This window comes from Lynx canadensis, chromosome B1 (genome assembly GCF_007474595.2).
Source record: "Lynx canadensis isolate LIC74 chromosome B1, mLynCan4.pri.v2, whole genome shotgun sequence".
In the NCBI taxonomy this organism is placed as follows: Eukaryota; Metazoa; Chordata; class Mammalia; order Carnivora; family Felidae; genus Lynx; species Lynx canadensis.
Window position 1 is genome coordinate 48,939,082 of NC_044306.2, and position 18,077 is coordinate 48,957,158.

The following is an 18,077-nucleotide window of genomic DNA, read 5'->3' on the forward strand; positions in this document are numbered from 1 at the left end:
GAAATGTCTTCTGAGTCTGTTAGAACAGATGGGACAAAAAACTATTTCTGTCTCTCTTGGGGTCCAATGAACCCCTGGTGTTAGGCTTTGAAGTAACTCTAAGCCAGTCTGCATGTTGTTCACATCAACATTACCATAAGCACGAATACAAAACAGACAAATCGCTAGAATATCTAGGTCAGAACCTCAAAGGTTTATGCAACAGGAGTTGGGTGGGAAATACCATGCCTCACGATTCAAAGGAATCCATCTGGCAACAAATGATAAAATATTTTCTTAGCAGTTGTAGAAGTTTCTCCCAAGTGTTGGCTGCTGCACCCAGTTGTGAACTGCCTGCCCCATGAGACTGTAAGGCCTTTAGGATGGGCAACTACCTAGCTAGGTGCTCATCCTTGATCCTAACCCAGCAGATGCCTGGCATTTTGTAGATGCCCATTCGATGTTTGCTGAGTAAATCACAGAATGGAAGCACAGATGAATGGATGGATAAATGAGTGGATTTCAGATTCTTCTTCTTTTTTTTTTTTTTTTTAAATTTTTTTTTTTCAACGTTTATTTATTTTTGGGACAGAGAGAGACAGAGCATGAACGGGGGAGGGGCAGAGAGAGAGGGAGACACAGAATCGGAAACAGGCTCCAGGCTCTGAGCCATCAGCCCAGAGCCTGATGCGGGGCTCGAACTCATGGACCGCGAGATCGTGACCTGGCTGAAGTCGGACGCTTAACCGACTGCGCCACCCAGGCACCCCAAAGATTTCAGATTCTTGATTTTGATGCCCTACTGGGTGACATGGATGGCCAATTGCATGACTGTTATCACCATGCCAAGACTTGATGGAGTAAGACTGGGGGTGCCTGGCTGGCTCAGAGCATGTGACTGTTGATCTCAGGGTCATGAGTTCAAGCCCCATGTTGTGTGTGGAGCCTATAAAAGAGACAGGAAGGCAGGGAGGGAGGAAGGAAGGGAGGGAGGAAGAAGGAAGGGGACTCTTCTTCAAGACTCCTGGAATATCTGCTAATAGAACTAAATTCAGAAGCCCTCCCGGTTCTAGTCATCTATGAATCTTTGTTAGCATTCAGTGGGTGTCTGCTGCGTAAAATAGAAATGCAATACTTTTTTTAATAACACAGCTGAAGGATTTACAGTTACCGTGGAGGCTTCCAGCTTTGGTATTTATAAGGTATGAGTGGGATCACTTTGTTGGTTTACTTAAGTACATTTTGTCGTATGTACATATAAGGGTTTTGAGTCTGGTACCTACTTTTGAAAGAATATCAATGACATTTATACTCCTGTGAGCTCACTTTTTTTTTTTTTTTTCACTTTCACTGTGGTAAAATATACATTAAAATTTGCCATTTTAACTACTTTGAAGTACACAGTTCGGTGACATTAAGTACACTCACTCTGTTTGCCGCCCTCACCTCCACTCACCTCCGGATCTTTTTCATTGTCCCAAACTGAGACCCTACCCATTAAACACGAACCCCTACTTCTCCCTCTCCCCAACCCATGGCAACCCATTACTTTGGGTCTCTATGAGTTTGACTACTCTAGCTAATTCATATAAGTGGAATCATACAGTATTTGTCTTTTTGTGACTGGCTTATTTCACTCAGTAGAAGATCCTCAAGGCGCATGTATGTTGTAGCATGAGTCAGATATCCCTTCCTTTTTAAGGCTGAACAATATTCCAGTCTGTGGAGATGCCACATTTTATCTGTTCATCTGTTGGTTGACACTTGATTGCTTCTACCTTTTTGGCTACTGTGAATAAATGCTGCCATGAACATGGTGTACAGATACCCCTTCGAGTCTCTGCTTTCTGTTCTTCTGAGTATATACCCAGAGGTAGAATTACTGGATCATGTGGTCCTTCTGTGTTTAATTTTTTGAGGCTCCACCATACTGTTTCCCAGAGTGGCTGCACCAAACACGTAACAGCATTCCCATCGGCGATGCAGAAGGTTTCATTTTTTTTTTTAATTTTATTTATTTTTGAGAGAGTGTGTAACCGGGGGAGGGGCAGAGAGAGGAGAGGACAGAAGATCTGAAGCGGGCTCTGTGCTGACAGCAGAGAGCCTGCTGTGGGGCTCTAACTACTCACTAGCTGCGAGATCATGACCTGAGCCAAAGTCGGATGCTTAACCAACTAAGCCAGCCAGGCACCCCTTCTTTGCCCATTTTTAATATTTGCTTTCATGTTGAGTTGTATGACTTCTTTATATATTGTGGATATTAATCCCTTGTAAGATATATGATTTACAGATATTTTCTCCCATGGGTCATAAACTCATTCTATTTTATTTATTTATTTATTTATTTATTTATTTATTTATTTTTATTTTTATTTTTTTAAGTAGGCTTCATGCCCAGCATAGAGCCCAATGCAGGGCTTTAACCCATGACCCTGAGATCAAGACCTGAGCTGAGATCAGGAGTCAGATGCTTAACCAACTAAACCACCCAGGCGCCCCCCGTAAACTCATTTTTAATCAATTAAAAAATAACTTCCTAGCTTAAAGACCTTGGCTAAGACCTACCTTGTGTTTCTTAGGCACTTCGTCACTGTTTTCCATGATATTCATGCCAAGCCCCCCAGAACGGGGCAGAATGTATCAGCATGGGAGACTCGGTGTGACTGGCTTGTGTCAGAATTTCAAAGACAGAAACAATTCTTGGCTTATGTAACTCAAAGTAAGAAAATTCCAGAGAAGCCGCCAAACTGTCATCTTTTTTGCCATTTGAATAGATTGAGGAGATGGATATTTGGTCTTTGTCTCCATCAATTATCCTGGATTCAACTCTGAGAAGCAGGGGGCGTTTTAGACTGTGTCATCCTTCTTTGCCGTGTGTATTGAGTGAACTTGAATTAGTAGCACAAGAAAGTAATATCTGCAGATCAGAAGTCATTAAACACTCTCCCAGATATTCACACTATTTCAAAGAAGTGTTAAGTTACCACATGTAAGTTGTATATTAAGGACCTCACTCTGGCTGATTAACAAGTATGGGAGGGGAAAAGGTCCAAAAAGCTTCAATGACCACTGAAACAGCAGCATTAATTTCCCTTGTCCACAAACGTTAGAAAAAATTAAGACTCAGCAATTACTGAACCAGCTGAGTCCTTCACGCAAGAAAGAATAAGCAATAAACCATCCACCTTAATCACGGGATGGTGGCATTGCACATTAAATTAACTGATACTTTTTGCTGATGTTTATATTTTTCTCATGTCATTTTCTGTTTCTCCATAAAGGCAATTGGCAAAATTGATGTGACTGGCTTGGCGGGGATAGGGGAGAAAGCGTTCCATTCAAGGGCAGTAGCAAGAGGCAAAGAGAAAATGGTGTGTGATTCCAGGCTGGGAAATCTTCCAACAGAGGAGGGAAGGGAGCCCCGTGGGCAGCTCCAGGGCACAGCCCAGTTCCACCCACACCCCGCAGCGCCTGGCTTCCTGGAGGTCTGAGCATAGAATGCGTTCTCCAAAAGGAGAGACCTTGGGTCTGACTGTGGGTGAGTGGGAAACAAGTTATTTATTTGGGGTGAACCTCCGTGCTCGCCTCCCCTCCCTGCCATGGGCCTCCTTCCAGGGCTTTGGGACAGTGGCCAACCAGGTGCTTTCTCCACCCCTCAGCCCCAAGGCCTCCAACCACTGTCTCCCTCACCAAGCCCTGCCCTTCCCAGCCAGGGAGTCTGCGGCTCTATGGGGAGGTCCCCCCAGGCTCCCTCCTCTCAGACAGTGGAGCCAGCAGCGTTAGAGGGCACAGGCCCTGCGTCTCCCATCAGGGACAGCCCAAGTGAACCAGGCTCAGACGCAAGAGCCAGGCCTCGCTCTTCCCTCTCGCGAAGGCCCCTGTGGAGATCCCAGCCTCAGGAGCTTGTAGACACCAGGCATTAATTTTCTCGGGCCGCCCTAACAAACTACCACGGACTGAGTGGCTTCAACAGCGGAGATTTATTTTCTCCCAGTTCTGGAGGCTGGAAGCCTGAGATCAAGCAGTCGTCGGCAGGGGTGGCTTCTCCTGAGGCTTCTCTCCTTGGCTTGCAGACGGCTGCCTTTTCCAGAGTCTTCTCATGGCCTCTCCTCTGTGTGCTCTTCTTATTAGGACACTGGTCATATTAGATCAGGGCCCATCCTGATGACATCACTTTAGCTTCATGACCTCTTTAAAGGCCCTCCCTCCAAACACAGTCACATCCTGAGGTGCTGGGGGCTAAGGCTTCAACATAGGAATTTGGGAGGAACACAGTTCAGCCTCTAACACAGCCCTTTCCCAAAGGATCAGTTCTGTGGCCCTGGGACTCCCCTCTCCATGACTGAGCTGCCGAGTCACCGTAAACAGTCACCTCCTGAGCCAGGCTTTCCCTGTAATGAGCACACGCTGCACTCCTACCTCATACTCGTACATTTGCATCTGGGTGGGGGTACAATCATAACACACACACACACACACACACACACACTCCGTAGCTTGGCAGAAATCCTGCTCCGGGGGATACAGGTGTGCCTCTGACCCTCCCCCTTGCTAGGACTTTTCGGGCGCATCTCTGACCCCAGCTCCGCTCCTTCAGCCTGCCCTTTCCTCCTCCCCTGCTTTCGCACCAGACACCAGCCCTTGGCTTGGAGAGATCTGACAGGCCGGGATTGTTTGTTGCACAACTGCACTTGGGGCGCTGGCTCCGTGCCAGGCACCAGCTCAGGCTGGCATGTCCGGAGAATCCTGCCACCAGCAAGCTCATGGCAGGGGCAGATGCAAGAGCTTGCTGTCATCTCAAGCTCCCGTTGGGTCCCATGCTCCTCATAGATCTGCTCTCACCTTTATATCGACGCAGAGAATTCGGCAAAAGTTCCCCAACTTTATTGGGGAGGAAAATGAGGTTCCCAGAGGTTAACAGGCAGAGCCTGGAGGAGGAACCCATAAAGCCTGGGAAAGGCCCCTGCTGGAAGAGTGCCTGAGCGGAGGGTCCCTCGTCTCCCTTCCCCACCCGGTGCTACAAGCCACCAGCTCCCCGTCCTGTCTCTATAGCGATGGGGGGCTCGGTGTATTCACCCCCCAAGTCGGACAGATGAGCTAACACAGATCCTGACTGCACCTGCCCTGGGGTGCCACGTGTGTCCTCCTCCAAGGGGACACCAAGGCAGCCCCTGCATGAAGACCCCCACAGACCCTCCACGTCACAGCCTCTGCTGACCTATGGAATTAAGGATCCCGTTTGGAAGCTGTAGGGTCCTTTGGGTCCAGAATGCCCAGAGCTGGGGTCAGAGCTCAAGCAGCGTCCAGGGACAGAACAGCTGCCTCTTAAACTCCTCTCTTCCACCTCGCTGCCTGAGAAGGGCCCCCGGGGCAGGGGGCAGGGGGCAGGGCCTGCTCTGCTATCTGGCTATCTGTCCGGGTGGAGCTTGTCGCAACACTGTTTACCCACCTTTGCCGCCCGAAGCCCCTCGGTATGCAGTAGATACAGAGTCAGCCCTGTGCTCGGCACAGACCGCTCCAGACCGTCGCCCCACCTCGCCTCTGCACGCTGCTGCCCCGAGCTCTGTTCCCGGAGGGAGCCTCAGTCTGCCAAGGCCACCGACCCACCGCCGCAGCCATGGTAGGATCGCACGGCACAGCCCGTCAGCCCAGCAGGGCTGCGTTCAGGCTGGGCCCATGGGCCAGACGTGGGAGGACAGAATTAGGTCAAGTCTAGGGCCTGGGGGAGGCCATGGGGACCCTCTTGCATTGGACTTGAGGCTCTAGGGGTGGCACTGGGGTCTTGGGGAAAGCATGGAAGAGACGGAGGCCTGGGTAGGACTCTAGTGTCTTCATTTGATTGCTGTGTGTGTTTGGGGAAGTTACCTCACCTCTCTGGGCTTCAGTTTCTGCTCCTGAAAATGGGAGTAGTATTACCGATTTTGTGGCATAATTGTAAGGTCTAAATAAGGTACCACGTGTACGGATCTTGTACAGTGCTCAGGACACAGCTCATATCCAACACGTGGGAGTCTTATCCCCAGAGCTCCCTGCTTCGGTTTAGAGGCCAGAAAGGCTGCAGTGGAGTCCCCCAGACTTGGCCCTTCTTGGTGGGAGAAGCCTCATAGGAGAGCTGAAGGCCAGCTCCAAGTCCTTCTTGCGCCACCAGGCCCACTGGCGCAACCCCTTCCCCAGTGTCCCTGCTGGACCGGAGTACGCCTTCTGCTGGTTCCCTCAGAGAGGTGCCCGGGACGGAGTGGGGGGAGGGGCAGGGGCCCTGAGTCCTGCTTTTTCGGGCTCCACCCCCAGCCCCATCGTTTCTGCTAAGAATGGACAGGGTTCTCTGTGTGCTCTGCCCACGTGGCCATGAGGGGTCAAGGGAGAGAACAAACAGGAAGTCCCGCAGCTTCAGAGCTTCCGACGTCCGTTTAATCTTCCCACCGGCCACTGGCTCAGCGCCCCGGCCCCGGCCTCCCATCCTGCATTGGCGGGAGCCCGGGACGGCCGTCGGGGCAGCGCGCGGCCACATGTCTGTGACGACCCAGCTCTTTTCCTGTCGCAGGTCCATGGGTACAAAGGAGTCAAGTTCCAAAACTGGGCTAGGACCTACGGCTGTTGCCCAGAAATGTACTACCAGCCCACGTCCGTGGAGGAGGTCAGAGAGGTGAGTGTCCCTGCCCCAGACAGGAAGTTGGGTCGCTCTGCCCCCACCCCCACCCCCACCCCCACCTCAGAGCTGCCGGCCAGGAGACAGCTCCATGAAGCCTGAAAATTTCCGGGCTCCTGGCCCCCACTCCCCTGCTACAGCTCCATGTTACACCTTCCTGTGCCACCAACGGCTGCCAGCATTTCATTTCCAGCTCAGATCTCTTCTCTGGCCGCAGACTCACATGTGACTTCTCTCGTTGTGTGTCTCAAGGTCATCACAGGCTTACGTGCCCCAGACTACATTTCCAGTGCTTTGAGTCTCTTGTGTTGTTGACTCCACCCTCTTCTACCCCTGTCTCTGCATGGGGCGCCTGGGAAGCCAGGAAGTGGGTCACTGTCTTTTCTTTACCCTTATCCGCAGTCAGCAAGTCTTGCCCCAGAAGCTTCCAGAACCCATCCCCTTCTCTTCAGCACCATTGCCAATCTCCATGCCCACTCCGCCATCCCTTCCTCACTCACCATGACCTGCGGCGGCCATGGCCCCAGTCTCCCTGCCTCAATTCTCACGTCCTTTGAATGCACTTTCCACCTCAGCAGAAGTAATTTTCTTAAAATGTAAGTTGGACTGGGCTACTCTCTGCTTAAATCCCTTCACAGGCTCACTGTTTAATGTTTATTTATTTATTTTTGAGAGAGAGGGAGAACACAAGTGGGGGAGGGGCAGAGAGAAAGGGACACACAGAATCCGAAGCAGACTTCAGGCTCTGAGCTGTCGGTCCAGGGCCTGAAGCAGGGCTCGAACCCATGAACCCTGAGCTCATGATCTGAGCCGAAGCTGGATGCTTAACCAACTGAGCCACCCAGGAGCCCCCACAGGCTCTCTATTATTTGTGGAGTAAAAGCCTAACTTGACTCCCGAAGGCCATGCATCACCTGGCCTTGGTTCATTCTTTGTTCATAAGACAAACCGAACTTTTTCCTACCCCAGGGCCTCTGCACTTGCTGTTCCCACTGCCAGAATGCCTATCCCTTCACTTTTCACATGACTAACTCCTTTTCCTCCTTTAGGGCTCAGGGTAAACTTCAGCTCCTCAGTGGATTCCCAGACCACCTCACCACTGTCCCCAGCGGTCTCTGTCTCAGCTCCTTGTTTCTTTCCTTCATTGCGTATTCCTAACTTGCAATTACTTTGTCGACTTGAACATGTTCATGCTTCTGGCTCTCCTTCTCATAAGGATGTACGACCATGCTTGGCTTGTTTCCCATTGTATCCTCAGCACCTGGCACTGTCCCTGGCCACAGAAAGCACTTGAGTCACTGTTGAATGAATGAATGAATGAATGAATGAATGAACAAGACCCAAACCGTAGAGACCCTTAAAGGCTTGCACCTCAGTCAAGCATGCATGCAACTAGCTCCAGAGGATACAGGTGCCGCTCCACCAGCGGCAGTAGGGTACCGAGGAGGGAGGAGTTCACTCTGCGTGCGCGTGTGTGCGAGTGTGTGCACGGGCGTGTGTGTGGGAGCGCACTCGGAGAACAGCAGTCTGGACGATACAGTCCCCGTGAAGTGACCCTAAGTCAGAACGCTGTGCTGCGTATCTATTCTCTCTTCAATTCCATGCTCTCCTGAGACATGGTGATTATTATCTCCATTTCACAGATGGATAGACTGAGGCTACCAGAGGTTTTGTCGTTTTCCCATATTAATAAACATCAGAGCCAGGAGTCCCACAGGGATTGTCTGATTCAAAGCCTCCAGCTTCTCACGCAGGGGAAGAGCACTGAGCAAGAGAAAGTGAGGAGCATGCCCGGGGAGCCATCAGAAGCGGCAGAGACGGGGACCCAAGTGCCTGGAGGGGATGAGTGGGCGGAGGGCAGAAGAGGAAGGCTGGGAAGGCAGGATTAGAGGACCTTGAATGCCGAGGCAACTGGCTTTCCTCTGAGCTGAGGGAAATGTTGGAGGTATGCTGATATGGCCATAAATCAAGGCCGTTCTAAGCTGTGCTGGCCCACACAACTGTGAATTCCCAACAGGCTGAGGCCGCTGCAGGCTGACATTTCCCCGGAGGGCTAGTAGGGTCAGGTGAAAATAAAAATTGGCGGTGTGGCCAAGGGGGCTCACAGAAGATGGTGTTAAACAGATTTCTTTACTGTAGAGCCTGTAGTCTTAAACACGCCATGTACACGGTGGGTGGAGAAAGGAGCTAGGGAGGACAGAACCCTTCCCAGTCTCACTTGCTCATGGAACCCCTTGTGGTACACGCTGTGAGTAAGGCCAGTGTTCCGGGTAGCAGATGTGAGGTTTTGGAGCAGGGATGTGAGGGTAAAAGGGAATGGATTCATGTAAGTGATACCATGCATTTGTTAATTAATTTATTCATTCCGTGATCACTAGAGATGAGGGCTGGGCCCGGGAGAGACACACTTACAAAGTCAGAGGAAGCCACTTTCACCCCAGCAGCCTTCATTCCAGCCTGGGAGGCCGCTGAGCCCGTGTAGGCCAGGATGAGGAGCTGGGACCTTACTCTGAAGGCACTGGGGTGCCCTCAGAAGGCTTCGTGCTGGCAAAGAGTGTGATCGGGTGTGCCCACCGAGGAGCTCCCAGCCGCAGCAGGGAAGGGGCATGGGAGTCCCACCTTAGCATGATTCCGCTCTGCGTGCCGCTCACTTCCTGGCTCTTCACCCTGGCTCTCTTTCCCGGACTGGACCGGCCTCCAGCCGGGCAGGGGCCTTGGCAGCCTGGGCGGCCCACCCCCCTGTAAGCCCTGCCAGGTCTCTGGCCCCCGGCTGACTCCAGCATTGCCTCGGCAGGTGCTGGCCCTGGCCAGGCAGCAGAACAAGCGGGTGAAGGTGGTGGGAGGTGGCCACTCACCCTCGGACATCGCCTGCACCGATGGCTTCATGATCCACATGGGCAAGATGAACCGGGTTCTGCAGGTACTCAGAGCCCTCGGCTTCCCCCAGCCTCAGCCTCCCTCCCAGACCTTGGGCGGAAACTCCTTAGCCTCTGCCCCCAGGCCCAATCCCCTCCCTGCCCCTGAGTCCAAAGTGACACCCCAATTTCTGACCTGCCCACGATCACCCCTTCCCCGGAGCCCTCCCTGGGCTTGCTCAGGCTTCTTGGCAGCTGTATGCGCCTCCTTGTGGCCACAGAGAGAATGTTCGTCTCCTTCCTCCTGCCAGTGCCTCCTCTCTGCTTCTCTAGAACAAAAATGGCAAATCAGATCCCCAAAGGTGGACTCACAGTCCCAGACCGGAAGGATTTACATCTAGCTAGTTTTACACATGGGGAAACAAGATCAGAGAGGGCAAGTGACTTGCCTAGGGTTACACAGCCAATCAGTAGCAGAGCTGGGCACAAACTCGGGGGTCTGACACCAGCGCTGTGCTGGGATGCTGTCCATGCATTTCAGCCAGCACTTGTCAGGCACCTGCCAGGAAGTGGAGGCCAGACGGGGCCTTCTCTCCTGACAGGGCCGGCTCCCCTGAGCTGTAGTTTTTGCCAAATAACCCCCGCCCCCCACCCCCCGCCGACCCCCAGCCCCAGAAACCGAAGTTCTTGGTTTCTCTCTATTATTTATTTCTTTGCTCAGGCTGACAGTCTCCACCCCATAGAAAATGTTCTGGTCAAGATGTCAGTCATGGCAGTAATGAACTCTGATTGCTAATTAGTGAGGATTGGGCTCCAACAATTGATTTTGCCCAGCTCTGTGCTCAGGGTCAGTCGAATGAGCTTGGGATTTGGAGTCCCACAGATGTAAGTTCTCCTCTCAGTGCCGCCGATGCTTGCGTGACCTTGGGTGAGCAACTTAAAGTCCCTGAACTTCAGTCTCCTCCCTGGGAAAGCAGAGTCTGCTCCCACTCCCCTGGGCTGCCAGGGGTCTTCTAGAACCCTTCTTGTGCGTGGCAGGGAACTTCTGTCCCCTTCCAGTCCTCAGTCTTTGCCTAAGACCTCCCCGGTGAGAATAAGTGGAGAATTGGGACTCCATCTGGTAGAATCAAGCCCTTGTAGGAATAGGCCCTCCTTAGTTGGTGATTATCCACGACCATCCAGGAATCCTACCTTCTGGTCCAGGTGGGGCAGGGTTGGGACTAGGTGGAGTTATGGCAGTGACCTTGAGTGAGCCCCTTCTTTTCCCTGCTCTTTATTTCCTCCCCTGTGGGAAGAAGGGGTTACACAGAATACACTAGTCCCCCCATTATCTGTGGTTTCTTTTTCTGCGGTTTCAGAGGTCAACCACCCTCTGAAAGCAGATGATCTGCCTTTTGACATATTATCAGAAGGCCAACAGTCACCTAATCCTAGGTCACAATTCCTAAGCCCTTTATCTCACTTAATCTCATCATCACGTAGGCATTGTATCATCTCACATCCTTACAAGACAAAAAAGGCTGAGGACAGTACAAGAAGATATTTTAAGAGACAGAAGCCACATTCACATAACTTTTATTAAATATATTGTCATAATTGTTCTATTTTATCTTTAGTTATTGTTACTCACTTACTGTGCATAATTTATAAATTGAACTTTATCATAGGTAAACATATGGGGAAAATATGGTACATGTAAAGTTCAGTGTTAGATGTGGCTTCAGTCATCCACTGGGGGTCTTGGAACGCATTATCCCCTGTAGATAAGGGGGGATGACTGTATTCCCACAGCCCCAGCACTCCAGGGCTCTGCCCACACCCCCTTCAGCTGCCTGCAGCAAGAGGTCAGCTTGAGCTGACCACAGGCTGGGACAGACGTGCTCATATTCACGGGAATGTGGTTGCTGGGTGAGGGTTGGGCGATAGCCTAGCTCATCCCAGCCTGTGCTGGTCTCTTGCAGGTGGACACAGAGAAGAAGCAGGTGACTGTGGAGGCCGGCATTCTCCTGTCTGACCTGCACCCACAGCTGGGCAAGCATGGCCTGGCCTTGTCCAAGTAAGAACAGCTCTTCCATTCCTGGGGGGCCAACACTGCCCACCACCCCTTGCCCTGGCCTTGGCCGGACACTCAAGGATCTGGCAGGAGAGAGACAAACGCTTCCCAGGGCGCATCCTCTTCCTCTGGACCCCTGTTCCTCCCCCAGGGGATATCTGTCTCCTCATCCCCCGTGAGTTCAGGGACTCATGTGAGAATAGAAAGAAACAAGCCAGAGATGGGCCAAGCATTAAGCAACAGTCTCGTAAAGGGGCAGGAAAACCATGGATTAAAATTTTTTTTGGCGGGGGGTGGGGGAGGGGAGAGCAAAAAAGGTGAATTTATTAAAGCACGGGGCCAGGATGTGTGGGCAGAAAGAGCTGCTTTTTTTTTTTTTTTTTAAGTTTATTTATTTATTTTGAGAGAAAGACAGCACGAGCGGGGAAGGGGCAGTGAGAGAGGGAGAGAGAGAGAATCCTAAGCAGGCTCCACACTGTCGCGTAGAGCTCCATGCAGGACTCGAACTGATGAACCATGAGATCATGACCTGAGCCCAAACCAAGAGTCGATGCTTAACTGACTGAGGCACCCAGGTGCCCCTGGATTAAATTTTTCTTAAAACTTGCAACGAACAACAGTATGGACCCAGACAGAAAAATGTGCAAAAAGCGTGGAGGAATGGGAGGGCATGCTGACTTCCTGGGGCACCTCCCTGTGGCTGCACTCCTCTCTCCATCCGGACGAGGAGTCGGCGATGGCTCAGGTTTAAGATCAGGGGCTTTCCATTGAAACAGGTGGCAAACAAAGCCAAAGGATTGAATGTCTAAGTGTAGAACTTCAACCATTGGAAAAAGGTGACTGTATTTTGGATATCGGGGTAGCACTTTCTTTGCAACCGGAAACTGCACGCATGGAAGCCTGTGGTTTGTCTTGGAGGGGGTGGGGTCCGTTTGCCTTAGCTCTCTAATCACAGGCCCTGAGGCATCGCTACACCTCTTTTACTCCAGAAACCATCCTGTTCCTGCTTCTCCAAAGATCATGGCAACTCAAACATTTATGGAGCGTCTAGCATGTGCAGGTCTTGCTCAGGCCCTGAAGAGGCAAAGATGAATAAAACCCAGATCCCACTTGCAAGGAGCTGCTGGCGAGGGGCACACAGACACACAAAGTGTTAAGCATAATGCAGGACGATAGGTGCAATGTCAGAGAGGTGTTTGGGACACTTCAGGGCTCTCAGGGGGCCCTGGGTTCAGCCTCGGCAGGCAGAGGACGCTGTGAGGGATGGGAATCAGCAAGCTTGTAGGAGGGGCCCCTGGGCTGAGTCCTAAACGATGATCAGGAAGAAACCAGAAAGACAGAGGAGAGAAGGGACTCAGGCAGAGGGAACGTTGTGAGCAGGAGCGGGAGGGGCGCCTGGGTGGCTCAGCCGGTTAAGGGTCTGACTCTTGATTTCGGCTCAGGTCATGATCTCACAGTTTGTGAGTTCAAGGCCCACATCGGGCTCTGCGCTGAGAATGCAGAGCCTGCTTGGAATTCTCTCTCTCTCCCTCTCTCTCTGCCCCTCCCCTGCTCTCTCTCTCTCTCAAAATAAATAAAGTTAAAAAAAAAAAAAAAAGAAAGAAAACAGGTAGCACTTAAAGAGAGAGAAGTCCAAAAGGGGGAGAGTGTGGGGGGCGTGCAGGGACCTATGAGCAGATGGTGGGACAGAATCTGTGACAAGGACCACAGGAAGAGACATGGTCTATCAACTACGGGCTTTAGCTTCTGGATTCTGAAGCACCTCTGCGCCCTGCTTATAATATGTCCCTGTCCTCCCTGGGGACCCAGTCCTCCTCCAGTACTGCCCGCATGGGCCCTTCTGCCACTCAGGAGTCAGGATGTCCTATCCTGCGTGCCTCAGGGGAGCCTAGGTCGACAGCTGTAAGGATGCTGTGGGAACTTCAGGAGTGCCTGTGGCCGGGGGGTGAAGGGAAGCCCCACACTATCAGGCTGCACGCTGGGTGCTCGGCAGATGAGGAATATAACCCTTTTACAGATGGAGAAACCGGGGTCTGAGGCAAAGTGGCTTACATAGCCAGAAGGCTCTGGAACGTTCCACTGTGTGGTGAACCAGAGGAGGCAGGACAGCAGCAAGGTGGAGACCCCAGCTCTAGAAGCAGGTGGCCTGGGCGCACATCTTGCTTCAAGTTCCTTGACCCGTCTGGGCCTCAGTGTTCTCATCTAGAAAATGGGTCTTAAAGCAGGGTGCTCAGGGGACTGGATGAGTGAAAGATGCCCCACATAAGGAGCTCACTAAATGTCAGTTCTTGTTCACCTGGCTTTGTCATCTGGTTCCACAGATTCTGGAGGTGACCTTTCCCCTTGGCTTGTTATCTCCAGCCCCTCAGAGGTCAGAGTCTAATCCTTCCCTCCTTGACCCTTCTCCCTGAGCACCTCACTTTTATCCAGTTTATTTCTCTTAACACGGGGGTCACGAGCCTGTTTCCGAACTGCTTTTTTGTCCGGTAAAGTTCGTGGGGAAGAGAAGACACATTGCAATTCGATTAACCACCCCCCTGCTGGGCATCGTTCTCAGTTTTTCACTGGTCTACCTAATGCTGTGATGAACATCTTTGAGCTATGCCTTTCCACACGTTGGAATATGTCCCTAGGGCAGGATTCTATGGTCCTCTTTAAGATTCTGGTATTTTCAGAAGTAACCCAACTAAACTAATGTGGACAAAGAGACAAGACTAGACACATAGGTGGTGGAGGTGGGTGGGTACGGGTAGGCTGGAAAGGGTTTTTTTGTGGGTTTTTTTTGTTTTTTTTTTTTTTTTGTCCTCTTCCTGTTCTGCCAGGACAGCCCCCAGGTCTCATCCACAGGAAGATCTGAGACTAGACTTTCTAATCATTAACAGCAGGTGTCCTCCAGCGTCTTTGGGAGGCAGGGCCCAGCCTGCCTCAGGGGCCCCAGGTCTATGCTGACAGCCAGGGCGTGTCAAATCCTCCGTCTCCCATTTTGTGTCTGCGAGAGGGTGGGCACATTGCTTTACCTTGCAGAGCCCAGGTCTTCAGTATAAACTGAGGGGGGCTGGGCTATTGTGAAGATATATCGTGCAGCATACAATGCACCCATCGCCTGGGCACCCAGGGGACCCTCAGTAAACATCAGTTGCCTTCTCCTTTAAGCTAGGGCTGGGATGTCTCAGAGAACACTCCTAAGAAGTAAGAGTTTTGAACTCCTGAGCCACTCTTTTTCCTTCACCCCGAGATCTGGGCACATCTTTCTAATTCCTGCCCCCAGAGCACAGGTCTCCAGAGCGGTCCTGCTCCCCTTCAGGACCCTGGTCCTTCCTGTGCATGCACAGTTCTGGTATTATTCCTTCCAAGGCCCAGAAGTCTGGGCTGAGAGATGTGGGTTTATCATGGGGGCCCCGAGGAGCCCCTGACTTCTTTCTTTCTTTGTTTCTTTCTTTCTTTCTTTCTTTAATTTTTTAAAAAATGTTTTATTTATTTTTGAGAGAGAGAGAGATAGAGAGCGAGCAGGGGACTGGCACAGAGAGAGGGAGACAGAATCCGAAGCAGGCTCCAGGCTCTGAGTTGTCAGCACAGAGCCCAACGCGGGGCTCGAACTCACGGACCGCGAGATCGTGACCTGAGCTGAAGTCGGACACTCAACCGACTGAGCCACCCGGGCGCCCCGTCTTTCTTTCTTTTTTAATGTTTATTTATTTGCTGTTGAAAGAGAGAGATAGAGAGCAAGCAGGGGAGGGGCAGAGAGAGAGGGAGACAGACTCCCAAGCAGGTTCCGCACTGTCAGCACAGAGCCCAAAGTGGGGCTTGAACTCATGACCTGAGCTGAAATCAAGAGTCCGGAGGCTTTAACTGACTGAGCCACCCAGACGCCCCCCCATCCCCCCACCACTGACAGTTTCTGAGCCTGGAGGTGATACAGTCTCCTCCCCCTCCTTTCCTGACAGCTCAGGGATGCTCACACCTTCCTGGGACAGCTGTGTGAGCCGTTTGAACCAGCTCACTCCCTCAGGGACTTCGCAGGCCTTGACAGTCTGGGTCTAGAGAGGTGTTAGCAGGTGCATTTGGGCCTTTGGTTGGTGAAGATCTTGTTGGCAGATGGGGGACAGAGGAAGGGGATGTTCTATGCTGCGGAAACCCCAGAGCCAGGCAGGCAGAGCTGAGTGAGCCACGCCCTTACCAGTTTCTCTAATAGGTCACTGTGATGAGAAAACTGAGGCTCAGAGAAGAGAAAGGCCAACAAGTCAGACAAGCTAAGTCATGGTACATTCAGAGCGAGAACCCGGGCAAGAGATGCATCTATTCTTCTGCTCTGAGGAGCGTCGCACTGCAACCCAGTGGTGGGGGTGGGAATTGTCTCAGGGGAGCCTGACTGGTCCCTTGTGTCCCTTTTGCCCCTCCTGTTGAGCCCAGCCTGGGAGCTGTGTCAGACGTGACTGCAGGGGGCGTCATTGGGTCCGGAACGCACAACACAGGGATCAAACATGGCATCCTACCCACCCTGGTGAGTCCCCTGCTTCTCTGCTCCACTGACTGCCGGGGACGGGGGCGGGGGGCGGGGGGTGGGGGGGAGATGGGGGATGGGATGGGGCCTCTTCACCGAAGCTCCTGGGAAATCAGGGGCTTCGTGGGCAGTGTTGGCTCTGCTCCTTGTAAGCCTCAGAGCCACCCCAGCTCTCCCCCTCTGACAGATTTGGCAGGTGCCCTCCAGCCACAGTATCTCCTCTAAATCTCATTCATCCCCCACAGACACAAGTGACGAAGGAGGCACAATGCATGTTGAGGCACCCCTGCCTCTCAGGAGCCTCCTGGCCACCCTGTGGAAAAGGGCAAGCAGGGCAAGAGGTTCCATCCCCCCTGAAAGGTCTGAGCCCAGGAGCCAGACAGGGCAAGAGGTCTTTCCAGGTTAGTAAGTCAGGAGGGGCCGGGACAGGGACCGAGGCTACCTGGGGTGGGGTCCAGCACATGTGGGCCTGAATCTGTACCTGACCTTCACTAAAAAGCAGGGTTTGTTTTTTTTTTTTTAAAAAGTTTTAACGTTTTATTTGTTTTTGAGAAAGACAGAGATAGAGTGTGAGCAGGGGAGGGGCAGAGAGAGAGGGAGTCACAGAATCTGAAGCAGGCTCCAGCCTCTCAGCTGTCAGCACAGAGCCCGATGCCGGGCTCGAACTCACAGACCGCGAGTTCATGACCTGAGCCGAAGTCGGATTCTTAACCGACAGAGCCACCCGGTCGCCCCTGAAAAGCAGTGTTTAAACTTTACAAGAATCTGGTTTGGGGAACTGGTTATGAATACAGATTGTCGACTCAGGTCTGCGTTCAAAACCAAGGCAAGCTCTTTGCTCCTCTGGACATCCCTGTTTTCATCTGTAATCTGGAGAGAATAATCCTCAACCCAGGAGGAGGATATGAGATAGCAGAAGTTAAATACATGGCCGAGCCAAGGACAGTTCGTGATTTGTGTCAGAAGCCGCCGTTTGGAGGACAAACTTTTTTAACTTTCAGTATTTAGAGGGACTTCCTAAGTGTAAGGTGTAGAGGGACTTCCTTACACCTGCAAGGGCTCATCCGCCCCAGGGACCATGGGGCCTCTGGCCACTGGAGCATTATGGCTAAACACTGGGGCTTGGATTTTGTATCCCAGTCTACCACTACTGTCTGTGTGACCTGGGTGAAGTCTCTGTCTCAGGCTACCTCAGTTTGCTCACCTGGAAAATGGGGATGGTCACAACAGCAATGCATCTGGGGTGCTTAGCAGAGGGTACACAGTTAGTGCTCAATAAATGTCAGTGGTGGGTTTTGCCTGTAGGACAGGGCTCTTTCTGGAGCTCACCCTCTGTGCTATAAAAGAAATTTCAGCATGGCTGGGGGTTGGACCACACAGATCACTTAAGTCAGCTAGCCAGGTGTATGGCTCTCTCCTGTACGATGTGCTGAGGTAGACGGACACCCCAGCAAGCACTGTCTGAACGTGACTTCTGGGAGCTGGGTCCCCTGTGCTCCAGTCTCGGAGCAGCTCTGAGATCAGAAGGAAAACAGCCCAAAGCAATTTCTAAGAGATTCACTTGGCTTTGTGTTTGTTTTCTCCAACACCGTGAGGGAAACCTAGTTCATGCTTTTCCTTAAAACATCACTTGGCTTTCTCATCACCGTTGCGCACTGGTTCTGGTTGCTTTTTTCCTTCTCTGCTCCCTCTTTCTACCACAAGAGCCCCAGAGACTCCCCAGGCAGGATAGGGGCATCCGGAGGGAAGGGCGTGAGCCAGGGAAGGGGAAACACTGAGCGCCCTGTGGTAATCATGCTGCTCTCTTCCCATCGGTAAGAGCTGCTGCAGCAAAGCGTGCTGGGTTTTGTGGGACTCGATTCCCAGGTGCTTGGAGCCTTCCGTGGACATGCCATGACCTCCCCGCCCTGAAAGCTGGGCTCCATGCCCAGGAGAGCCCAGTGGTAACGGGGCGTTACAGGCAGCACGACAGCCAACCCCCCGCCCCAGATTAGGCCACAGTCGTGGTCTGCTATCCAGGGCTGATGGCAGTTTCTAAACAAT

The 18,077-nt window shown here is 52.1% G+C and overlaps 1 protein-coding gene across 1 annotated transcript in view; it reads left to right on the forward strand.

Annotated features, from left to right (window-relative positions):
* Positions 1–5,423: 5,423 nt before the first annotated feature.
* The window catches only part of LOC115512032 (L-gulonolactone oxidase), a 34,825-nt gene continuing 22,171 nt past the window's right edge, over positions 5,424–18,077 (forward strand). Inside the window, exons 1-5 of the mRNA XM_030312659.1 lie at positions 5,424–5,599; positions 6,521–6,622; positions 9,420–9,545; positions 11,442–11,536; positions 15,944–16,034. Of these exons, the coding sequence (XP_030168519.1) occupies positions 5,597–5,599; positions 6,521–6,622; positions 9,420–9,545; positions 11,442–11,536; positions 15,944–16,034 (417 nt within the window). The 5' untranslated portion in view covers positions 5,424–5,596. The remainder of the gene's footprint in view (positions 5,600–6,520; positions 6,623–9,419; positions 9,546–11,441; positions 11,537–15,943; positions 16,035–18,077) is intronic.